This window comes from Salmo salar, chromosome ssa17, assembly GCF_905237065.1.
Source record: "Salmo salar chromosome ssa17, Ssal_v3.1, whole genome shotgun sequence".
Classification (NCBI taxonomy): domain Eukaryota; kingdom Metazoa; phylum Chordata; class Actinopteri; order Salmoniformes; family Salmonidae; genus Salmo; species Salmo salar.
Window position 1 is genome coordinate 69,163,150 of NC_059458.1, and position 26,672 is coordinate 69,189,821.

Consider the following 26,672-nt stretch of genomic DNA (forward strand, 5'->3'; position numbering starts at 1 on the left):
AAAACAAACAATCAGCAGAGAATGATGGATGAGCACAGGAAGCAATTCAAAATAAAGGTGTGTGAAATGAAGGAGTGAAAGAATGACTGGTGGATAGGTGATTCAGGAATAAGCTCTTCACCATGCACAGCATCAATAACAGTGTCAACTGCTTTCGAGCCCTTTATCAAAGCTTCAGAGTGGCTATCTTTTAGTTGTGCTTAAGCCTAGGGCTTAGTTCTTTCTGACCACGTCACCTGACCAGGAACACTCTTGTCCCTAGTCATAGCCTGTAGTTATATCCTATAATGTTGTAACTAGGGTCCTTATAATACTGTAACTAGGGTCTCTATAATACTGTAACTAGGCTCTCTATAATACTGTAACTAGGGTCCCTATAATACTGTAACTAGGCTCTCTATAATACTGTAACTAGGCTCTCTATAAGACTGTAACTAGGGTCCTTATAGGACTGTAACTAGGGTCCCTATAAGACTGTAACTAGGGTCCCTATAAGACTGTAACTAGGGTCCCTATAAGACTGTAACTAGGGTCCCTATAAGACTGTAACTAGGGTCCCTATAAGACGGTAACTAGGGTCCCTATAATACTGTAACTAGGGTCTCTATAATACTGTAACTAGGCTCTCTATAATACTGTAACTAGGGTCCCTATAGGACTGTAACTAGGGTCCCTATAGGACTGTAACTAGGGTCCCTATAGGACTGTAACTAGGGTCCCTATAAGACTGTAACTAGGGTCTCTATAATACTGTAACTAGGGTCTCTATAATACTGTAACTAGGGTCCCTATAATACTGTAACTAGGGTCCCTATAATACTGTAACTAGGGTCTCTATAATACTGTAACTAGGGTCCTTATAATACTATAACTAGGGTCCTTATAATACTGTAACTAGGGTCTCTATAATACTGTAACTAGGGTCTCTATAGTACTGTAACTAGGGTCCCTATAGGACTGTAACTAGGGTCTCTATAATACTGTAACTAGGGTCTCTATATGACTGTAACTAGGGTCCCTATAGGACTGTAACTAGGGTCTCTATAATACTGTAACTAGGGTCTCTATAAGACTGTAACTAGGGTCTCTATAATACTGTAACTAGGGTCCCTATAGGACTGTAACTAGGGTCCCTATAGGACTGTAACTAGGGTCTCTATAATACTGTAACTAGGGTCCCTATAGGACTGTAACTAGGGTCCCTATAATACTGTAACTAGGGTCTCTATAATATTGTAACTAGGGTCTCTATAATACTGTAACTAGTGTCCCTATAGGACTGTAACTAGGGTCCCTATAGGACTGTAACTAGGGTCCTTATAAGACTGTAACTAGGATCCCTATAGGACTGTAACTAGGGTCCCTATAATACTGTAACTAGGGTCCCTATAGGACTGTAACTAGGGTCCCTATAGGACTGTAACTAGGGTCCCTATAGGACTGTAACTAGGGTCCCTATAATACTGTAACTAGGGTCCCTATAGGACTGTAACTAGGGTCTCTATAATACTGTAACTAGGGTCCCTATAGGACTGTAACTAGGGTCCCTATAAGACTGTAACTAGGGTCTCTATAATACTGTAACTAGGGTCCCTATAGGACTGTAACTAGGGTCCCTATAAGACTGTAACTAGGGTCCCTATAAGACTGTAACTAGGGTTTCTATAATACTGTAACTAGGGTCCCTATAGGACTGTAACTAGGGTCCCTATAGGACTGTAACTAGGGTCCCTATAAGACTGTAACTAGGGTCCCTATAATACTGTAACTAGGGTCCCTATAAGACTGTAACTAGGGTCCCTATAAGACTGTAACTAGGGTCCCTATAAGACTGTAACTAGGGTCTCTATAAGACTGTAACTAGGGTCTCTATAATACTGTAACTAGGGTCCCTATAAGACTGTAACTAGGGTCTCTATAATACTGTAACTAGGGTCCCTATAGGACTGTAACTAGGGTCCCTATAGGACTGTAACTAGGGTCCCTATAGGACTGTAACTAGGGTCCCTATAGGACTGTAACTAGGGTCCCTATAGGACTGTAACTAGGGTCCCTATAGGACTGTAACTAGGGTCTCTATAAGACTGTAACTAGGGTCCCTATAGGACTGTAACTAGGGTCCCTATAATACTGTAACTAGGGTCTCTATAATACTGTAACTAGGGTCCCTATAATACTGTAACTAGGGTCTCTATAATACTGTAACTAGGGTCTGTATAATACTGTAACTAGGGTCTCTATAATACTGTAACTAGGGTCTCTATAAGACTGTAACTAGGGTCTCTATAATACTGTAACTAGGGTCCCTATAAGACTGTAACTAGGGTCCTTATAGGACTGTAACTAGGGTCCCTATAAGACTGTAACTAGGGTCCCTATAAGACTGTAACTAGGGTCTCTATAAGACGGTAACTAGGGTCTCTATAATACTGTAACTACGGTCCCTATAAGACTGTAACTAGGGTCCCTATAGGACTGTAACTAGGGTCCCTATAGGACTGTAACTAGGGTCCCTATAAGACTGTAACTAGGGTCCCTATAATACTGTAACTAGGGTCCCTATAAGACTGTAACTAGGGTCCCTATAAGACTGTAACTAGGGTCTCTATAAGACTGTAACTAGGGTCTCTATAATACTGTAACTAGGGTCCCTATAATACTGTAACTAGGGTCCCTATAAGACTGTAACTAGGGTCTCTATAATACTGTAACTAGGGTCCCTATAGGACTGTAACTAGGGTCCCTATAGGACTGTAACTAGGGTCCCTATAGGACTGTAACTAGGGTCCCTATAGGACTGTAACTAGGGTCCCTATAGGACTGTAACTAGGGTCCCTATAGGACTGTAACTAGGGTCTCTATAAGACTGTAACTAGGGTCCCTATAGGACTGTAACTAGGGTCCCTATAATACTGTAACTAGGGTCTCTATAATACTGTAACTAGGGTCCCTATAATACTGTAACTAGGGTCTCTATAATACTGTAACTAGGGTCTCTATAAGACTGTAACTAGGGTCCCTATAAGACTGTAACTAGGGTCCTTATAGGACTGTAACTAGGGTCCCTATAAGACTGTAACTAGGGTCCCTATAAGACTGTAACTAGGGTCCCTATAAGACTGTAACTAGGGTACCTATAAGACTGTAACTAGGGTATCTATAAGACTGTAACTAGGGTCCCTATAGGACTGTAACTAGGGTCTCTATAAGACTGTAACTAGGGTCTCTATAATACTGTAACTAGGGTCCCTATAAGACTGTAACTAGGGTCTCTATAAGACTGTAACTAGGGTCTCTATAATACTGTAACTAGGGTCCCTATAAGACTGTAACTAGGGTCCTTATAGGACTGTAACTAGGGTCTCTATAAGACTGTAACTAGGGTCTCTATAATACTGTAACTAGGGTCTCTATAATACTGTAACTAGGGTCTCTATAAGACGGTAACTAGGGTCTCTATAATACTGTAACTAGGGTCTCTATAATACTGTAACTAGGGTCTGTATAATACTGTAACTAGGGTCTCTATAAGACTGTAACTAGGGTCTCTATAAGACTGTAACTAGGGTCTCTATAATACTGTAACTAGGGTCCCTATAAGACTGTAACTAGGGTCCTTATAGGACTGTAACTAGGGTCCCTATAAGACTGTAACTAGGGTCCCTATAAGACTGTAACTAGGGTCTCTATAATACTGTAACTAGGGTCTCTATAATACTGTAACTAGGGTCCCTATAAGACTGTAACTAGGGTCTCTATAAGACTGTAACTAGGGTCTCTATAAGACTGTAACTAGGGTCCCTATAATACTGTAACTAGGGTCTCTATAAGACTGTAACTAGGGTCTCTATAAGACTGTAACTAGGGTCTCTATAATACTGTAACTAGGGTCTCTATAATACTGTAACTAGGGTCTCTATAATACTGTAACTAGGGTCCCTATAAGACTGTAACTAGGGTCCCTATAAGACTGTAACTAGGGTCCCTATAGGACTGTAACTAGGGTCCTTATAGGACTGTAACTAGGGTCCCTATAGGACTGTAACTAGGGTCCCTATAGGACTGTAACTAGGGTCCCTATAGGACTGTAACTAGGGTCCCTATAATACTGTAACTAGGGTCCCTATAATACTGTAACTAAGGTCTCTATAATACTGTAACTAGGGTCCCTATAATACTGTAACTAGGGTCCCTATAATACTGTAACTAGGGTCCCTATAATACTGTAACTAAGGTCTCTATAATACTGTAACTAGGGTCCCTATAGGACTGTAACTAGGGTCCAGAGTTTTTATCATTTCCTCGTTAGGTCATGTGGTCAGGAGAAACTCTGGGCTCTACTTAAGAGGATGCATGGGGCGAAGGACGCTGCATATGATTGGATGTTCCCTTTCTTGGCGTGTAATTAAAGTGTGACAGAAACAGTAGATTCCCTGGTTTGTCTCAATGAGGCCCGGGGCTGCAGATTAGTGCGTCGGCGGTTGACGACCGCTTGATGAATGCCGTGGCAATTATCCTCCACAGAGGCGTTCAGCTGTGAAATGATGCCTGCGGTGGTAATTCCCTCTCACTCACTCTTTCTCTCTTTCTCGCTCTTTTTTTGTCTGTGGTTAGATTGTGTTTGTTTGTGCCAGAGCTGAGGAGTCTCACACGTTCTGTATTTAGTGGCATGTCTACGGAAGTGGGGAAGGCTACTTGTTTCTACAACTACAACAATGTGCATGAAATAAAAAAAATTAGCAATCTATCTGTTGGCTAGTAGGTCTAACAATATGTCATATCTGAAGTAAAGTGATGGATAATATTTGGCTTCCCTTTAGTTGCCTGACAACACTGGTTCATTCTCTCTATTGCTCTATGGACAGCAATCCCAGAGAGAAGCAGGGTGGTCCAGTGGTCCATCCATCCCAGTGGGGGATGTGAACCGATGACCTGTCCCATTATGGGTCCCTGTGCTAGCGCCACTTCAGTCTTTATATTGAGTGGTATTCAGTAATAAGGTCCCTTCATCAAAGTCAGCCACTGAAGGCCGGACCCTAGTCCTGTCTGATTAACTGGGGGAATGTACCTAGTCAGGAGAAAAGGCCCAATGTGTTAAGAGAAGTGTAAACGGCCTGGATGTCCCTGGTTGATGACATCAGAGTTCCATCAAAAACACTGGCCAATGGACTGCATCCACACAGAGGTGATACTCCGGGGTGAAGTTTCCCCTCGGTACAGATCTAGGATCAGCTTTCTCCCCCAATCATTACCTTAAAGTGATGCTACAAAAGTTTTGTAGCATCACAAAAGTCCCCTAAAAATTGGTGGCAATTTTAGTCCCCTAAAAGAGGGGTCAAATACTTATTTCCCTCATTAAAATGCAAATCAATTTATAACATTTCTGACATGCGTTTTTCTGGATATTTTTGTTGTTATTCTGTCTCTCACTGTTCAAATAAACCTACCATTAAAATTATAGACTGATCCTTTCTTTGTCAGTGGGCAAACGTACAAAATCAGCAGGGGATCAAATCGTTTTTTCCCCCACTGAACATTGCAGTTCAAGAAGAGTTAAGAAAATATTGACCAAATAAACTAAAGTAAAAAATAATAAAAAGTAACACAATAACATAACAATAACGAGGCTATATACAGGGGGTACCGGTACCGAGTCAGTGTGCGGGGGTACAGGTTAGAGGTCATTTGTACATGTAGGTAGAGGTGAAGTGACTATGCATTGATAATAAACAACAGCGAGTAGCAGCAGTATACAAAACAAATGGAGGGTTGGGGGTGTCAATGTAATAGTCCGGTGGCCATTTGATTAATTGTTCAGAAGTCTTATGGTTTGGGGGTAGAAGCTGTTAAGGAGCCTTTTGGTCCTAGACTTGGCACTCTGGTACCGCTTGCCGTGCGGTAGCAGAGAAAACGGTCTATGACTTGGGTGACTGTAGTCGCTGACAACTTTATGGGCTTTCCTCTGACACTGCCTATTATATAGGTCCTGGATGGCAGGAAGCTTGGCCCCAGTGATGCACTGGGCAGTACACACTACCCTCTGTAGCGCCTTACAGTCAGATGCCGAGCAGTCGCCATACCAGGCGGTGATGCAACCGGTCAGGATGCTCTCGATGGTGCAGCTGTAGAACTTTTTGAGGATCTGGGGATCCATGCCAAATCTTTTCGGTCACCGCTCAGGAAGGAGACGCGTTCTGTCTCCTAGAGATAGATGAGAACTCTCTTGGTAGATAGTGTGGTCTACAGCTTATCATAAGGTACTCTACCTCAGGCGAGTAATACCTCGAGACTTCTTTAATATTAGACATCGCCCACCAGCTGTTATTGACAAAAAGACACACACCCCCACCACTCGTCTTAACAGATGTAGCTTCTCTGTTCTGCTGGTGCATTTAAAATCCCTCCAGCTCTATTTTATCCGTGTCGTCGTTCAGCCACGACTCGTGAAACATAAGATATTACAGTTCTTAATGTCCCGTTGGTAGGATAATCGTAATCATAGGTCATCAATTTTATTTTCCAATGATTTCATGTTAGCAAGTAGAATTGATGGCAGTGGGAGTTTACTCGCTCGCCAATGGATTCTCAAAATGCAGCCCGATCTGCATCCTCTTTTCCTCCGTCTTTTCTTCACGCAAATGACGGGGATCTGGGCCTGTTCCCGGGAGAGCAGTATATCTTTCTCATCGGACTCGTTAAAGGAAAAAGCTTCTTCCAGTTTGTGGTGAGTCATCCCAGTTCTGATGTCCAGAAGTTATTTTTGGTCATAAGAGACGGAAACAGCAACATTTATGTACAAAATAAGTAAAGAAATAAGTTACAAACAACGTAAAACGTCAGCCATCCTCTTCGGCGCCATCTTAACAGTCTCTGAGTAGTGGGGAAACTAGGGGCAACTTCATCCTACACCCAGAGAGGACATATGGCAGCGCTGCGATGTCAAGCATTGTAAGGATCAGGCTAGGGATAGGAGTGCAACAGTGGCCTGGCTATCATACCCAATGTTACTGTTTTAACTCTAACTAAAAGAGTATGGTCCAAGAAGGCCCAACCAAGGCCCATATACCAGGAGGATTTATGAGGAGGATGAGGAGTGTAAACGGGACGTGACTTTATAGAGGAAGTCCGTAGGCTCTTTCCCCCTGCTGCTTTCTGTCAGTCCACAGGCAGCTTTATGAGAGAGTCCACTAATGTCAACCTCATCCCGCTGTGTCTTCAAACACGTCTTGAACAGCGCCAACAGACACTAATAACAGTACGATGGGTATTAGAGGACCACACGCAGCAGAGGACAATGTTTGAACATGGCTAATGATGAATGACAAACACAATGCAGAGATAAGAATGGGCTGGTCTTCATGTCGTTTTAAAAGAGAGGGAGAGAGAGAGAGACAGGGGGACAGAGGGAGAGGGAGAAAGAGAGGGGGAGAGGGACAGAGGGAGAGAGAGAGAGAGAGAGAGGGGGAGAGAGAGGGAGGGACGGACGGACAGTTCCCATGCGGATGGAAAGCAGAGAGGTCTTATGTAGTGAAGAGAGCAGTAAAAATCCACAGTGTGTGAGATCTGTGGAGAGCGCAGTGTTTAGATGAAAGCCTTGGCCCGAGTGGGACGGCAGCTTTGACATGCTGCAAGGGATTATTCCGGCTCTTTTAACCAGCCACAGATCTTATGAGCTCCAATGAGAGAGCTGCTCTGACGCTGGAAATAAAGTAACTCAAACAGATAAATCATCAATGATACATCCTAGCATTGCCCTAGGTGACTTCGACTGTACCTCTAGAATCAAATCAAACCACATAAAATCAAGTCAAATGTTTTTTGTAAAGTTATTTTTGCAAAGTCATTTTTCACAGAATAGCCAGATGAGTTGTGAAATAGAATGATACAAAGAGAAAGGTTGAAGTTCGTAATAGAGAAGTGCAGAAAAGTAAGCAGGTGAGTTTATCTTAGTGCTTTAGAGGAATTGGTGGAGTTTCAGACTCTCACTCAGAATTTAAGGGAAATTAAGCGACCATTTTGTCTCAATTTACCCTGATTGAGGAATCGCCATCACCGTCGACAGACCGCGGCTTTGGCCTTTTGAGTCCGAGATTGATCTTCAAGTAAATTAAGTAAAGATTGGGAATTGGGAGAGGAAATGGAGCCAGATTGAATTTTTCATACCGCATTTTCCCCAGACAAGAAGAACAAGACGATCCCATCAATAACCTCATCTCCTCTGTGTAGAAATACATAGCCTCTTCCTTTGTGTGTCTGCTTTCTGGTTCAGAAATCAATATCCAATTCTTCCCTCTGAGTTTCTTACTTCCTTCAGCCCAAAAATCTTCAAATCTCTCCGGTCATATTTGATATCTTTCCACAGAAAGAGAAGACTGAAAACACAGATTTTTTGTAATTGGTTTATCTCACAGTCAAATGTACCTCATCTCAAAGGAAATCTTCTCCTCAGAGAGATGAAATTGTCTCACACTCTCAGTTCTGAAGTGAAGGTCCAACAAATGAAGCATGTCTATTGTCCAGGACAAGTCAATCCTAATAAACTCCTTAGTCCTAATTTAAGGGTAATTGGAGATGCAGGTTTCAAAAACTCGTACGCACTAGTATGGTCATAACCTTCGCTGAGCAGGACTATTTGAAAATAGTTTCTCTCTGAGCTCTCTGTTGAGAGTTAACTGGGGCTATGTTTATGTGCTTATGAATATATTTGATTTGATATACAGAATGTACGTTACTTCCAGCTGAACTGTAGGCTACTGACACTTTTAAAGAGGATTTTCTCTGTTTACAGTTAGGAGCACAATGACATTGTTTGAGGAATAATCCATCAGGTTTAAACTGTACAATATCATTCTTTGGCAATGAGACTAACCATTTTCATACTGCCGTGCCAACCAGAGCCATACTGTGCTGGCTCTGATCCTTTCTGTTCACATTGATCTTTGCAGCGTGACAACCGTAACTATGGTAGATGCGTGACCAGGCCAGTGCAGTACAGCTCAGCTTGGCATGGCTCGGCTCGGCATGACTCGGTGCGTTTTAGGAGTGTGAAAAGAGGGTGAGAACTAGAGACCTCGGCTGTGCAGCTGCCTGGCTGCCTGTGTCATGCTGGGGATAACACTTACTCAGTCTACTCATCTCTGCGGTGCTCTGAGATGATTTTATATTGACTTTGTAACCTCATTTAAAGTAGGAAGTAAATTAGGTCTGTAATTGCGAAACAGACAGAAATGTTCAAAGGCCTGGTGAGATTGTGATGAAAACACTTACACACACACACACACACACACACACACACACACACACACACACACACACACACACACACACACACACACACACACACACAGCTCTCATGCCACCCCCACAGGTTCAGCCAGAGTTCACTGGAGGCTGGTGTGTGGATGGAAGAAACACTCTCTGTCTGTACTGTACAGTAGGGAGAAGAGAGAACTCCCTGGTCTCTGTCTGGACAGTAGAAAGCCTATATTTTAATTTATATATTATATTTTAAAAAGCCTCCATACAGATTCATCCAAATTAATTACATTTCTTCTTTAGACCATCAGACCAACGGATTATGATAAACTGGATTATGAGATCACAATACATCATAAGGGGGCCATGCATGCTTATGACATGTGTTATAATGCATTCAAACTGCGTTATACCTACAGGCTTGAAGTAAAGTGTTTCCCCAACTTTCTCCTGAGAGAGAGCAATATGTTCTGTTCAACTGGTATATGTGTCAATACATTCCTTTCACAGCTGCAGCCTCTCTCTTCCGGACTGCGGTGACCCCTAAGTCTAGACAGATGTGACTTAATTAGCCAGAATCGGGGGGGTCAAGGACGTGACCGGACAACCTTCGGTAACCATAGCAACGGTAACTCTAGACTTTAAAGTTTTGCTGACCTGTCCAGAGGACAGGGCTCGTATTCACAAGGTATGAGTCAGAGTGCTGATCTAGGATCAGGTTCCTCCGTGTCCATATAATCCTATTCATTATGATGTAAAAGACTAAACTGATCAGCACTCCTACTCTGAATATGGGCCCAGGAGTGTGACCCTGTAAAACAAAGTGAAATAATATTTGAGCTGTTCTCTACTTATCATACAGTCGTCCCCTGGCTGCTTTCTGTTTCAGCCTTTTTTGATTCGAGTAGTGCTCTAATCTATTCATCAAAAAATACAATTCCCAGATTTTTATGAGCCTAACATGCCAAAAAAGGTCTTACTTCCTATGCCAGATATGTATTCATAAAGCCATTAGGAACTGTAAAAATAGCAAACAATCTCTCTTAATGTCCATTTTCCTCTGAGAAGTTCATGAGGGGATGGGTTAGTAACATTTGTCAGTTGTAATGAAGTTTTGAAGTTACTAGTCCTGGTCTAACTACACTAATGTCCCTGATGGAGCTGAAAGCTGAACGTGGTGACAGGCCAGTGGAAGGTGTTTAATAAGGACCCTGACGCTGATCATGCCATGGCATTAATCCTCTTATAGCTTTAAACAGAATCTACATACCGACACAGTGAGCTCTGAGCTGATTAAAAGTCACTCTCCACTCTATCTGAAATGGGCCAACAATCTGAATCAGGCCCTCCCCACTCTACTTCTCCCAGCATACACTAGGGCAGCATCTGACATGGCACCCTTTTCCCTACACTATGTATGGATTAGGGTGCCATTTCGGAACCCACCCTAGGCCTGAGTTGTGCAGTCAAATTGCACTCGAGGCTTAGCTAGTCTAAACACATAGCCTATTTGGGCATACAAGACACCATGCTACAATACATGGACGGATCTGTTCTAAATCAATTTTAGAGGCATTGCTTTACAGGAAGATGGATGAACGGAATAAGAATGAGAGAAGCACAGTGCCGCCGTGATGTCATCGTATGCAGTTGGTAGTAGGGTCCAGTGTCGTGGTCTATTGGTCATGTATAGTAGATGCTCTGTTTATTTGACATGTCTTTATTGGGGCAAAGGAAACTGTTAAACTCCACCGGCACCAAGTGCTCCAGAATGTTAGAGGTCAATTGATCTAAAGGAGTGTGTGGGGAATGATGAGGGAGTGGTTTTCTTAGCTTGATCATTTTTATTTAACCTTTATTTAACCAGGAAAAGCCTGGTTAAATGAAAGGGAATTCATTGAAATGTATATTTGAATGTACATAGGCCTAACTGTAATTAATGTAGGTATGAGTTTAGCGTACATTTTACATTGAGTTTCACAGCTACTTTATTGGGCAGTAATAGCATATGTTCACCTCTAATTGGCCTAGCCTACCAGTATTTCTCATCCCACAGTCAAATGAGAAGAATCCTTGTCCTTTAGGGCATTATTCTATTAAATCAAACTGAAACATATGAATAGAGGTGACACCAACATGGAGGGTCATTTGATAAAGATTCCCACAAGTATGTTTTCTGATGAATGTGAAGTGTTAATATCCCCCATTTAGTCTCTCAGTGCTATCAATGCTTAATTTCTCAAAAAATGCTTTCTGTGTTTGTGTAGCAACAGAGCCATATTATTTCTGGCCGTTGTAGATACTTTTTTCAGAGGACTTGCCAATAATACACAGAGCGCTTGGCTGTGTCAATTGCGCATGAACACGGCTTGTGCCCTGGGCAGCTTTTGCAAAAACATTCCTTCCATTTCATTCCTCATTTCTAAACAGTTCTATTCTAGAAATTCCTCGCGATGTGAAATCATAAAGGTCATCGACCTTTCACATGGTCGAGATTTAAATCAAAATTCTACATTTCGCACTGATGTTTATGAATACACACCAAATAAACCAAAACCAAATGCTTCTGTGTTAAAGAAAATATCTACTACTTTGTCTAATAGATTTGACTTAGTTTCAGCCCAATAAACTATTTCTAGTTACCAATGCATTCCCAGAATGCGAGCAGGAACGTTTTCAGAATACTAAAGTTTTCTAAAAGTTCCCTGAACGTTTCACAGAAGTCCCAGGGTAGTTCCCATAACATTCCTATAATGTTTTCTCTCTCCTGCAGAAGAGGAACACCACTGTACTGCTGAGTGTGAGTGTGTTGGTCTCCTGGGGCGTGCTTCTCCTGGCTGCTCGTCTCTACTGGATGGGTAACAAGCCCCCCAACTTCTCCAACTCAGACAACCCGGCAGCCGACTCACCGCATCTTCTCACGCGAACTCTGACCTTCCTCTACCTGCCCGCCGCCAACGCCTGGCTCCTCCTTTGCCCTGTCCAGCTCAGCTTCGATTGGTCCATGGACGCTCTACCACTAATCAAGACCTTTGCTGATTGGAGGAATCTTCACACTGTAGCCTTCTATGCTGGATTTACTCTCCTGGCCTGGTATGGCCTCCGTAGCAGCCCCGACTCCAAGGCCAAGGAGACCAATGGGAAAGCTCACTTGGTGAATGGGAAGGCCCTCACCAATGGGCACAGCTACCATCCTCCAGACGGCAACCACAACAACCACACCATAAACTCAGAGCAGGGCTCTCCAAAGACCAATGGGAAAACCACCCTCAACGGGAATGGGTTCACCAAAACCTACCAATGTTCCCCTCGGACCTCCCTAGCCACCCTCCCCTCCACGGAGAACGTGGTGGTCTTCTCCCTGGGCCTACTCTCGCTGCCCTTCCTCCCGGCCACAAACCTGTTCTTCTATGTGGGCTTCGTGGTGGCCGAGCGGCTGCTGTACATACCCAGCATGGGCTTCTGTCTGCTGGTGGCGGTGGGGACCCGAGCCCTGTACGTCAGGCTGAGAACCAGGGGCCCCAGGGTCGTGCTGCTGGGTCTGTGCGCGGGCCTGGTGCTGCTGTACGGCATCAAGACGGTGCTGAGGAACAGAGACTGGAGCAACGAGGAGATGCTCTACAAGTCAGGGATCAGTGTTAACCCCGCTAAAGGTAGTGTGGAGGAGACTGTTGACTAGCCAACACATTCTGGAATATGGGCCTTTGGTTTGGTACTTTAGCCCCACTGTGATAAAGTTAGGCCTGAGAGTTACATCACTCTAGATTAGATTAGATTAGAAAATGTTTCAGTTCTATATTATTCTAGGTCCAGGACAAGGCTTATTCTATAGCTGAGAAACTGGCCCATAAAGAATAAAATATATGTCATAAATGATTTGTAATCTTTCCTCATAAATGCAAAACTCAAGATCTTTCCATTACACAATACCTGTATTTACGTGACAGACGCCTGTCTCTCTTTGTTAGCATGGGGCAACCTGGGAAATGTCCTGAAGAACCAGGGCAAGATGGCCGAGGCGGAGAGGGCGTACCGGAATGCCCTGTATTACCGGGGAAACATGGCTGACATGTTGTATAATCTGTGAGTGTGAGACGTGTCATCTCTGCATCTCTCAACTACCTCAACAAGGATGAAGGGCCATGAAAGCTACCATCCATCAATACTGCTTAGACAGACAGGGAGAATAACGGGATGGAGGGAGAGGGGGATGGAGGGAGAGGGGGATGGAGGGAGAGAGAGAGAGAGGGAGGGAGAGAGAGAAAAGTCATGAAGAGAAGGAGCGGGCAGTGTAGAAACAGAGAGGAAGATGATAGAGAGGAAATGGGTTGTTTTATCCCCAGATGGGATCCTGTTCCCCTTGACAGTGATTTCATTAATCATGATTTACGGGGCTCTGGGAAAACATGAAGGCAGTTCTAATACCCACATTAACCCTCTGAGTGTCAAAGGTGCCAAGCCTCATAACCGGCCCACATTTCCCGCTCACCTGACAGTGTTTTTCTTCCCCTCTCTCTACTCCCTGTCCCCCTGTCAAGAAACAGGAAGAGTCACCTTTGTCAACAAACACATTTCTGTGTTTACATGACACACCTTTAATGAAGGTGTCGTTCTGAGATTACGGATGGTTAACAAATAAACCAAATAAACCGAGTGTCACTAAACACTGTCTAATGTCATGCTGCAATTAGATTTAAAACCCAAACAGTCAGAGTTGCCACATGGTTTCCCTGATTGCCCTGTAGACCTCTCTTTCCTCTGCTTCATTCTACCATAATTCTGGACCTGTCTTCTTTCCACCAGGGGTTTGCTGCTTCAAGAGAACCACAGGTCCTCAGAAGCACTGCATTACTATAAGCTGGCCATTGGGAGCAGGCCAACTCTGGCGTGTAAGTATTGCTAAGAGGCCATTTCCTAAAATGGCGTATTGCGGGGCTGAAGTGATTGCGATCGGGGCCTGCCGGTGGAGATGAAAGGAGCTAATACGGGCCCTACCTAATGGGTTGTCTCTGGCTTTGTTTAATTCAATTACATGAATTGAATGTTACATTCAGGTTTTCATCACGGCCCAGTGTTAATGCTGAATTAGTTGTCATGCATGCGTCTGTCTGGCTCATTTCAGAGGTCTATCGGACCGTTTCAGCCGACAGTCTAATGGAAGTCAATCTCACTCTTGACTGCTCACGTATGTAATGTGTAGACATATTTTACTGTATCAGACTAGCAGAGGACGGGAAAAGCAGGGGATTTGGGTTGCATGAGTTACTTGTTAATTCCTCAGTTTTTCTCATCAACCTCTCTTTCAACCTCTCTGGACTCTACCCACACACTCACACATACTACACTGACACTCCAACACACACACAAACTGTCACGGATCCCTCCGAAACTGTCATTACTCACACCTGGTCCCTATTCCCATTGATTAGTAATTGTATACGTGTGCCCTTTGTTCACCATTGTCTGGTCGATTATTGTTCCAATGTCCGTTGGTCGTGTGAGTTCCTGTGCTTTGTAGTTTTGGCTTTCGTGCCGCGTGTATTGCACAGATGATTACGGGTCTCGTCCCGTGTGGTATCATTGTGCGATTGTGTATTTATTCGAGGTCTTTTGTTTGGGTTTCTACCCTGTGTTTTGTATACGTGTTTGTTTGGTCTTCGTCCCCGTGCCTTTACACGGCACGCTGTAATTTGGGAAATAAAAACCCCTATTACGCATTCCTGCACCTGTCTCCCGACCCTTTATACCAACATGACAGTAAGTAAGCATTTCACTGTAAAGTCTACACCTGTTGTATTCAACGCATGTGACAAATAAAATGTGATTCGTTTTCTCGCCCCTAAACCTTTTCCCTGCTTCTATCTATCCCCTCTGTTTCTCCATTTCTACCCCCCTCTCTTTCTGCTCTAATCCTCCGCCTCTGCCCCCTCTCTTCCCCCATTTCTCATCCTCTGCCTTCTCTCTCCCTCATTCCTCTTCCTCTGTCCTCCCTTTCCCCCTCCTCCACCCCGTCTTCTCCCTCTGTTCCCCCTCCTCTGCGCCGTCTCGTCACCCCACAGCGGCCTACTTGAACACGGGCATCATCCTGATGAACCAGGGTGGTCTGGAGGAGGCCAAGAGGACCTTTGTAACCTGCGCTGAGATCCCAGACGAGAACCTGAAGGACCCCCATGCCCACAAGAGCTCCGTCACCAGCTGCCTGTACAACTTGGGCAAGCTGCTCCACGAGCAGGGCCTGCAGGAGGTATGATACTACAGTACTCTACACTACAGTGGAGACAGGGCAGTGGCTGCGGCGTAGAAATGCAATGGATAGAATCTATAAAAGTACACTTCAATACAGTACATTAGAACCAGAGCAATGGCCGAGATGTAGAAATAAAATGAATAGCATGTATTGAGGTGCACTACACTACTGTACAGTGGAGCCATGGCATAAACATAGAAATCCAATGGATAGAGGTGCACTACACCACAGTACAGTGGAGCCATGGCAGAAACATAGAAATATAATCTATGAAGGTGCACTACAGTACAGTACAGTGGAGCCATGGTAGAAACGTATAAATACAATGGATAAGATGTATACAGCAAATGTAGTTTGATAGCATACTGTGATAGTGTACTTAAGCTCTGGAGTTTCCTGAAAACTAGCTGTCTGAAAACTTTCTTAAGCTTCCGGCCTTGGCTTTATATGAGCTCAGCCACTGCTCAAATGAACTAACTCTTCATCCATGACAAAATGACAGAGCCGACTAAAGACTCATCTTCCTGAAGCCCTTTCCATTAGACAGTGAGGAAGAGGCTTGGTGGATGGTGACACACTGATGAAACACACTGTGACTAACTGCCCTGCCCCTCTATGACAGGAGGCTCTGTCTGTCTTTAGAGAAGCGGTGCAGAAAATGCCGAAGCAGTTTGCACCTCAGAGTCTCTACAACATGATGGGTGAGTAATAGCAGGAGAAGATTTATTTTTTCACTAATATTTGGGGGGGATTCTTCCCCCATCTCTACTCACCAAGTTCAATAAACATGGCACTTTACAAAACAAACAGTTCATACATTCTCATACATCAGGGTTACTCGACTCTTACCCTACGAGTCCAGAGCCTGCTGATTTTCTGTCTTTCCTGAAAATGAATTGCACACACCTGGTGTCCCATGTTTAAATCAGTCCCTGATTAGAAGGGAACAATGAAAAAATGGTCCCGGGTTTAGTTTGAGGGTCATATATCATCATGTACTGTATTGTTAACATCCTAGAATCTGGTGAAAGGGAACGAAAGAGTAAAGGTGAGCATTTTCTAAAGATTGACATAGTTCAAGCACAGACCAAGCTCAACCATGGGCTGAAAATGAAAGTTTCCAGTGAAAGTGTTTCCCAGGATCAAAGCCAGGACCAACCCATGTCCTGGAGACTGTTTCTGTTTCCGACCCCAGCTCACCATATCACTCTACCCAAATCACTCTACCTTAGATCACTCTCCACTCTACCATCACTCTACCCTGGATCACTCTCCACTCTACCCAAATCACTCTACCCTAGATCACTCTCCACTCTACCATCACTCTACCCTAGATCGCTCTCCACTCTACCTTCACTCTACCCTGGATCACTCTCCACTCTACCATCACTCTACCCTAGATCACTCTCCACTCTACCATCACTCTACCCTGGATCACTCTCCACTCTACCATCACTCTACCCTGGATCACTCTCCACTCTACCATCACTCTACCCTGGATCACTCTTCACTCTACCCTGGATCACTTTCCACTCTACCATCATTCTACCCTAGATCACTCTCCACTCTACCATCACTCTACCCTAGATCACTCTCCACTCTACCATCACTCTACCCTGGATCACTCTCCACTCTACCATCACTCTACCCTGGATCACTCTCCACTCTACCATCACTCTACCCTAGATCACTCTCCACTCTACCATCACTCTACCCTAGATCACTCTCCACTCTACCATCACTCTACCCTAGATCACTCTCCACTCTACCATCACTCTACCCTGGATCACTCTCCACTCTACTGTCACTCTACCCTGGATCACTCTCCACTCTACCGTCACTCTACTCTGGATCACTCTCCACTCTACCATCACTCTACCCTAGATCACTCTCCACTCTACCATCACTCTACCCTAGATCACTCTCCACTCTACCATCACTCTACCCTGGATCACTCTCCACTCTACCATCACTCTACCCTAGATCACTCTCCACTCTACCATCACTCTCCACTCTACCATCACTCTACCCTAGATCACTCTCCACTCTACCATCACTCTCCACTCTACCATCACTCTCCACTCTACCATCACTCTACCCTAGATCACTCTCCACTCTACCATCACTCTCCACTCTACCATCACTCTACCCTGGATCACTCTCCACTCTACCGTCACTCTACCCTGGATCACTCTCCACTCTACCGTCACTCTACCCTGGATCACTCTCCACTCTACCATCACTCTACCCTGGATCACTCTCCACTCTACCATCACTCTACCCTAGATCACTCTCCACTCTACCATCACTCTACCCTGGATCACTCTCCACTCTACCATCACTCTCCACTCTACCATCACTCTACCCTGGATCACTCTCCACTCTACCATCACTCTACCCTGGATCACTCTACCCTAGATCCCTGTCTAGCACAGTGTTCTGCAGGGCTGACAGTCAGGAATTAAAATGGAGTTGACAGGTATCTCTGGTATTCTGTTCATGGGGAAGCAAACTAATTTGTCTTCTGGGGTAGATTTAGTTTGACAGTCTACCTGGAGCCATGTCAGGCTTTTGAATTACTGAAGGTGAAAAGCTGGGTAGTGGCAACAGCTTCACCGCGTGACGGGGAAGACTTGGCACAGGGAGACGACTTTAATCATCCAAATATCCTTCTTAATTCCCACCTATCACATACGATAATTCTCCTCATCTTTGATTCATGTAATTGAGGAAGATGTGTTTAGAATGACTCATTCTGGTGGTAGTAGAACAACCTGCTTATGGTCTTCAGTTTCTCCCCCAAAAAAGAGATTTCCCCGTATTATCTCCATGAAATGAAGCTATTTGATGTGCTTTAAGCAGATAACATCGGTTTAATTCCATTCCAACACCACAGCTCCAAAATATGCAGGCAATCCTAATGTAGATGTGTATCAGGATTCAAAGGGAATTCAAACTAAGCTGGCTATAATAAGTCATGTCCCATGTTGTGTTATTCTATCACTAATTACATTATTAGAAGCCCTTCCTGATTGCATGGTTGAGATTGCTGTGCCGTGTCGGCAACATTCTTGGGATGACGCGTGGTGGGGGCCTGAGAAGAGGGAGAGTGTTTGTTCAGGTGAGAGGGGGGCTGTCATCTGGGCCCCGGGGATCGGCGCCACTGCGCTGGGATCAGATCTGGGATTCTCACGGCTTTGAGAACAGAGACGTCCCCCGAGAGAAACCAGTCACGCTCCAACTGAAATTGGGGTCAGGGGTTTGATTTAACGGAGGAATATTTATTTTTTATTGGTGGAATGACGATTGTTTTTAGGAATGGAGGGCTGGAAGTGGGTCGGGCTCCATCTGCCTTGTTATCAGCCGTGCACCTGTTGGAGATCTATTATAGAACTCTATTCATGAGACACTGGGAAGCACTGGAACATGCCATCATTCATATCAGAAGTCACAGGCAGGGAGAGAGCAGCGGGGAGGTAGCTTCCATGCAACCAGCAGTTTTTACATTGTGCTGTGTAAATACTCTCTTGGTTGCATGGAAGGTAGTGGTGAGTCTGCTCTCACCCAACTCACTGTCCCTCCGCTCTCCCTCCCTCTGAGAAAAGGGGACAGTCTTCCAGCTGATGGGGAAACTTAAGTCGCACTGCATAATTTTTTGCCCCGTGCACCAATTCATGTTGTTACTCCTATGACCAGAGAAAGTACCTCGATATTAAAAAAGACACAAGCAGCTAAAAGCAACGCAAGGTCATAGAAACACACTGCTATACTCATTAATTGCAGCTGCAGTGCTGGTTTTAGCGTGAGTGGAAGTAGGGAGAACATATTTTATGGCTTATGAAAGTGTTGAACCAAAGTGTTGGCAGTGCTGAGTAACAACAAACATGAACTTACTCATAAAAACAGCAGCTCTCTCTAGTCATGGTTTTAAAAGATTTGAAATGTCACAGTATCACCTCTGAGGTATTTGATTGGCCAAAGGTAGACCTATAGGTGCACTTAATTTGCTCTCTAGGCTTGCTGGGTAGGCAGAGTTCTACATTCACACACATGAAATGGTTCAAAATGGGAACACTTTGCCTTCCCGAGGCTAGGACTGCTGAATCAAGTGCACCAACAGCACGAAAACGAATAAAAAAAATAGGAACACAAGGCTTTATCGTTGGGTTTTGTACAGAAATGTTTGGTGATCGACTAGGAATACCATGGATCGCGATCGACCGGTTGGTGACCAATGCGCTAGATAGATAGAAAGGAAAGTCACAGAACCCATCATACTACAACATCTTTGATACGAGTCTTCCTCTTAGTATAAAGTGTCAGAGAAGCCATTGAGGTCATGGGTCTCTCTACGACCCCTTTCCTCTGACCTCTGAATGTTGACCCCCCCATACAGTAGGAGAGGCTGTATCACCCATGACCTGTGACCTTTGACCCCTAACAGGAGAGGCCTACATGAGGCTGAATAGGCTGGAGGAGGCGGGCCACTGGTACAGAGAGTCGCTCAGGGCCAAGACAGACCACATCCCCGCACACCTGACCTACGGGAAACTCCTGTCCATCATTGTAAGTCCATCCTCTACCAACTTCTTTAAGGCCAGACAATTCCTCACATTCATTGATTACAGCTGCGTAAAAGTGCATTTTTATTACATTTTTTACAACAGAACACGACAAAAGACAACACAGAAGCTAGAGATGCACTGATGTGGATATTTTGGGATATCTGATATTTCTTTGCAATATCAACCAATACAGACATTTCTGTTTCATTTGATGTCTTTTTTTACCATTCTGGTACAGATACAAACAAAATGTCTATGTTCATAAGGCTAATAAGAAAATATGTAAAATAGCTTAAATATGGGAAAGGAGTAATAATTTGTATTTTCATAACAAAGTGGAAAGTTCAGGACAACTCAAGGAAGAGCATCAGGTAATATTGTGTATGATCTGATGTGTAGAAAAGAAGATTTGCATTCCTTTGAATGGATTTCTGCCAGTCATTCTGTGCAGAATCGTGCAGTTTTGACACGTTTCAGATATGCATTGAAATATATGTGACCGGTTACAGGGTCTGAGGCGTTTGACGCTAGTTCCTACTTACGTCAGAATACTTTCAAAGTAGAATTCAGAACTGTTACGTTGCCATGGAAACCATATGATTACAATCCAAATGAGAGAAACCAGATGCTTTGTGTGACCCCCATAGCATTGGTTATGTTCGGTTCAATAGCACCTTGACCCTCTTCTATCTCTGCCTCTGTGAGAATGATCCTTGTATAATATAATGTTGAGATAATGTTGAGAAAATTATGGTTGGACAGCATTAAGATTCCCATGGAGCAGTGCGTACCTCGAGGACATACTTTTCAGAAAAGGTTCTTTTATTGAAGAATCGAGCTTCGACCCCGGGCGAGATGGACATGTCAGACCTGTAGGTGTAGATATCTGGGTCTGTGTCGTTGTCCACCTGTTTAGTGAACAAAACAGCCCACTGCCAAGTGTCATAATAAAATGTATGTTCAATTTTGTTAGAGGAGTAGAATCCAAGCCAGGTGTAACAGTTTGTTCTTCCAATCAGTGAAGGTCTTGTTGATGAACAGGCGAGCGCAGGCGTGGCCATCTTTAGTGTAGAGCTGCAGACTGACATCAAAGTCAAATGGAGGTTTGTTAACAGGAATCTTCCGGTCAGAGTCATCATACTTAGGGCCGCTCATGATAACAGAGTGCAAGTTGATCAGGGGCCTGACCTGCAGGCCGGGGTTTAGGTATACATTGGCGTCGAAGCTTCCGTAGCTGCACATGCCAAGGGGGCTAACAGAGGTCATTTTATTGTCCTCGTAGAGGGCTCCCATCATCCCCACACCAAGCAGACTCCTTGGGACGTTTGCCCATCTAATTCTGGCATACCCGTTGTTCCAGTTTTCAGTTGATCACTTAGGAGGAAGGTGTTATCAGGGTCGTACTGCTTGCTGCGGGGGTCGTCTTGTGGGTAGTGCTGTGTTATGTGGACTGCCTCCACCACATTCCCCTGCATTTTGAGGATGATTCTGTCCCTATTGTTCTCTATGGATCAGGGCATGAGGTAATAGCTTTGAGTGGCATAAGGAGGTAGGTGCCAAGCCCTCGTGGAGACTGTCTGTGTGTTGAGATTCCCTACCGTGTATTAAGCCCGTTCCTCCAGGGATGGAAGCACCTGTTTAGCGTTATCGTACCACGGGAAGCCCCAGTCTCCCCTTGATGGCACAAAGACTGGTGTGATTAGGCTGTTGCTGTTGGTGTTGTTTTTGCCAACGAGGACATTGTTAGCAAAATGGTGGAGTAGCATCAGGCCATGGCATGGGAAGCTGTGGCCAAATTCAAAGTTCCTGAAGTTACTTATAGAGTTGAGAGTTGGCGCATCTGCAGAGACCAAAGCCAGGGGAAGCAACAGGTGGAAAGAGCAAATAGGCTTTTTCTCTCCATGGTGCACCTGTTAGAAGGAGAATGACTGTCGAATGTCTGTCTCAATCTACAGAGATGAGTGGGAAGTCCTGTAGGTCCAGTTTACATTGGGAGTGTGCTATCCCTTTAAAGGGGCAATCTGCAGTTCAAACAATAACACATCAGTCAACCCACCACTGTTTTGGTAAAGGGAGTGGCTGTAACCACTTTAAAATTCATAGACAGAGCTGTTGATGCAAGGACTGGCCATCCATGATATCAAAAGGATAGTTTTAACCATGTGTTGAGGCTATACAGTGTTTGCTAACAATTACACTGTTTACAAACATTGGAGTAAAACAAGCTTATATTTTGGGTTCTGATGGGGTACGACAGTTGAACTAAGCTCATGAGGCATTTATACAGTAAGTTATATTCTTTAATTTAAAAGTCCCAAAATAGATTTAGTAATCGCAGATTGCCTCTAAGAAAGGCCTCTTCAGTGTTAACCGCTAATTACAGTAGCCACAGCACAACGGATACAAGACCACTGCTGTTTGATGGAAGTGACTATCCAACTCTTACCTGTTCCATGTGAACTACCTCAGAATAGCCCTTAACTTCTTCTCTCAGTTCTAAACGAAATGCGGCTCGCTTAAACCACACAGGCACACACGCTCTCACCGAGCAGGTAGGCAGTGTGAGTTCTCAGAATGATGCCACGCCTTAGAATGGTTTGCATGGTAACCGCGTTGTGAGATTCTGTGTATACAGGCCGTGGCTGCGGATTGGACTTTTTCGGGAATGTTAGTCGCCAACTAATGATCTCAAAGCTTATGCGGATGACGTCATGCGCATGTGTATATTTCTACTTTATGCGTAGAGAACAGGCTACTCAGGTGAATGGTGCTTGTTTAATAAAGTTAGATCAACGCTGAGTCAGTGTCTGCAATATCACATAATGTAGTATTCTACATAACAGAACCGGATATAACAGCATAGTATAACGTTACTGTAAGACAAAAACACCACCGCATTCAATCGAGAAGGATCATTCTTCAAGTTTTACCAGTGAAACATGCAGCATCTGCATACCAACCATTGGATCGTGATCATTTTCATTTGGATATGCGTTTAGATCTTGTTGAGTTATACAGTGTTGTCTCCAAGGAGCCCGCGGCGTTGTCGCCAAGGAGCCCGCGGCGTTGTCGCCAAGGAGCCCGCGGCGTTGTCTCCAAGGAGCCCGCGGCGTTGTCTCCAAGGAGCCCGCGGCGTTGTCTCCAAGGAGCCCGCGGCGTTGTCTCCAAGGAGCCCGCGGCGTTGTCTCCAAGGAGCCCGCGGCGTTGTCGCCAAGGAGCCCGCGGCGTTGTCTCCAAGTAGCCCGCGGCGTTGTCGCCAAGGAGCCCGCGGCGTTGTCGCCAAGGAGCCCGCGGCGTTGTCCCCAAGGAGCCCGCGGCGTTGTCCCCAAGGAGCCCGCGGCGTTGTCCCCAAGGAGCCCGCGGCGTTGTCCCCAAGGAGCCCGCGGCGTTGTCCCCAAGTAGCCCTCGGCGTTGTCTCCAAGTAGCCCTCGGCGTTGTCTCCAAGGAGCCCGCGGCGTTGTCTCCAAGTAGCCCGCGGCGTTGTCTCCAAGGAGCCCGCGGCGTTGTCTCCAAGGAGCCCGCGGCGTTGTCTCCAAGGAGCCCGCGGCGTTGTATCCAAGGAGCCCGCGGCGTTGTCTCCAAGGAGCCCGCGCCGTTGTCTCCAAGGAGCCCGCGCCGTTGTTTTGGACAATGTACAGTGAGTGAATGTTAGAACAGATGGTGTTAATAAACTGTCGCATAGACTACCTGTGTATATATGGTGTTAATAAACTGTCACATAGACTACCTGTGTATATATGGTGTTAATAAACTGTTGCATAGACTACCTGTGTATATATGGTGTTAATAAACTGTCGCATAGACTACCTGTGTATATATGGTGTTAATAAACTGTCACATAGACTACCTGTGTATATATGGTGTTAATAAACTGTCACATAGACTACCTGTGTATATATGGTGTTAATAAACTGTCACATAGACTACCTGTGTATATATGGTGTTAATAAACTGTCACATAGACTACCTGTGTATATATAGTGTTAATAAACTGTCACATAGACTACCTGTGTATATATGGTGTTAATAAACTGTCACATAGACTACCTGTGTATATATGGTGTTAATAAACTGTCATATAGACTACCTGTGTATATATGGTGTTAATAAACTGTCACATAGACTACCTGTGTATATATGGTGTTAATAAACTGTCGCATAGACTACCTGTGTATTTTGCCTGGTGGCACGCTTTTGGCCACATGAGAGAAAAGTGCAGTGGTATCTTACAGTAACATTATACTATGCTGTTATATCCAGTTCTGTTATGTAGAATACTACATTATGTGATCTTGCAGACGTTGATCTAACTTTATTAAACAAGCACCATTCACCTCAGAAGCCTGTTCTCTACGCATAAAGTAGAAAATATACACATGATCAGAACATCATTCACACATGCGCAGAAGCATCAGAATCTTTGGTCTGGCAAACACTCCGTTTCTTAAAATACAAAGCAACAACAAAAGCCTCACCCAAAATGGAATGAAATGGACTTGAACTTGTCCAATAGGAAGCTCATTTTCACATGACCTTGTTAACCAATAGGGCTATAATATATAATATAGTCTATATGCACTGAGTATACCAAACATTAGGAACATGTATATCTGCACCCCCTATTGCCCTCAGAACAGCCTCAATTCATTGGGACATGGACTCTAGAAGATGTCGAAAGCATTCCACAGGGATGCATTCCACAATGAACGCTTAAAAATCCTTCTTTAACCTGTCTCCTCCTCTTCATCTACACTGATTGAAGTGGATTTAACAAGTGCCATCAATACGGGATCATAGCTTTCACCTGAATTCACCTGGTCAGTCTGTCATGGAAAGAGCAGGTGTTCATAATGTAGGTATTGTTAACCACTAGACTACAACACTTAAGACCATTCATGAAGTCAGTTAACAGATAGAAAAACGTTCTACAGCTGTACTGGAAATGACCTCTAACATCATTGCCATTACCATCAATGTAACTACAACCTGCCTCTATTCTAATCCATTCATTTCACTCTTTGTCCTCCAGTGTCCTTCCTGACTGTCCACACATTCTCAAATAGGCTTCGGCTCACACAAAGCGTGATGAAGCAATGCAAACTCATGCTTTTGTCTTTGGTGGCCGAAAGGAAAAAGACGCGTAGAATAATGGTATGCAAATGCAAGATGTTTTTTTTTAAATGTTAGGCTAATTGCAGTCTTTTGAGATATTTGAGATAAAATAGCAGAGAGACAAACTTCTGCCACTATAAACTTTGTTGATACGACAACCAAGGAGATAATGGATTGAGGAATAATTATTGTCTACGGGTACAAGCTTGTAAAAAACTATCAGGCTCTCCGCTGGGTGTGTGATTGTCTCAAGGTCACAGCCATGGGGTGTGTGTGTGTGTGTGTGTGTGTGTGTGTGTGTGTGTGTGTGTGTGTGTGTGTGTGTGTGTGTGTGTGTGTGTGTGTGTGTGTGTGTGTGTGTGTGTGTGTGTGTGTGTGTGTGTGTGTGTGTGTGTGTGTGACATTATTAAATGTGTGTGGTGTTATGAAGCGCTCCAGCTAGGCCTGCTGGGTCCAGTATTTCCTTCCCAGACTTCTCCCCTACAGGTTTGGCTGTTTGTTCTGAGGTGCACTCTGACCCCCAGCCTCCTTCCATCCACCTCTCTCATTCACTCCCACAGTGTTTTGGGGAGAGAAAAAACGTGCGTGACAACGTGTTCACAGCTGACTTGGGTTAGTTAGGAGGACTTTATGGAGAGGAACCCTGTTAGAACCCACTGAACCAGTCCTGCTGAGCCCTTGTGAGGAGTTTGACCTTCTGTTCTTCTCCTTCCACAGCCTGAGGTAACTGAGGTACTAGGACTCTACAGGAGGTTTTGCTCTTCAGCGTACCACATCATCCATCCCACTCTCCTTCTATCCTCCTCACTGATATCAGAGGAGTTACAGCTGCACCCCTAGGGGTCCGGTCTGGGCTGAGGAAGGGTCTCGCTCCCAAACTCACTAATTTCCCCTTTTCCTAATCTGATTTCAGTTCCATTCCCCTAAACCCCCAGTCTCCCTGGGTTCAGACCCGAGTCACCCCAGCACAGCTGGACATCTGCTGGGTCCCCCGGGTCCCTACATCCGGGGCCCTGAGCCACGAGTGGCCCCTCATAACTGAGCCCTTAACAACAGGAGATTAGGACACGACTAGACCTGGGACAATGGGCTGCCGGACAGGACTTAATGCAATTACCCTGCTTCCTTATTTAATCACTCAATCAGGGAGAGATTTTGGGCCGTCTTGCCACGGGGGACCTACGTATTGATAATGCAGCTGGCTCATAAGGAGTCAACCGACTCGGGGAAAGGGTCAAAGTGTCAAACTCAAGTCCCACCTCACCCTGACGTGTACTACAGTACGTGACTTCACTGTTTCATTCGTAAAGAGTCATGTACTTTAATGGGGTTAGTGAGGTTGTATAGTTTTGTGGTTTGTTCTTTGTTCAGTTTGGCTTTGAACTCTTCGTTCACAGTAACCAGGTTAGAGTCTAGACTGATATATGTATGCTAAAGCCCTCTGTGGCTGGCTACACTCGGAGTTGGCGCTAACGCTACCCGCTAAAGCCCTC

At 44.6% G+C, this 26,672-nt stretch overlaps 1 protein-coding gene across 1 annotated transcript in view; it reads left to right on the forward strand.

The window, feature by feature from the left end:
* Positions 1–26,672, forward strand: part of LOC106576554 (protein O-mannosyl-transferase TMTC2) — a 90,334-nt gene that overhangs the window by 42,515 nt on the left and 21,147 nt on the right. Inside the window, exons 3-8 of the mRNA XM_045700032.1 lie at positions 12,029–12,908; positions 13,224–13,338; positions 14,059–14,144; positions 15,315–15,499; positions 16,125–16,203; positions 19,947–20,068. Of these exons, the coding sequence (XP_045555988.1) occupies positions 12,029–12,908; positions 13,224–13,338; positions 14,059–14,144; positions 15,315–15,499; positions 16,125–16,203; positions 19,947–20,068 (1,467 nt within the window). The remainder of the gene's footprint in view (positions 1–12,028; positions 12,909–13,223; positions 13,339–14,058; positions 14,145–15,314; positions 15,500–16,124; positions 16,204–19,946; positions 20,069–26,672) is intronic.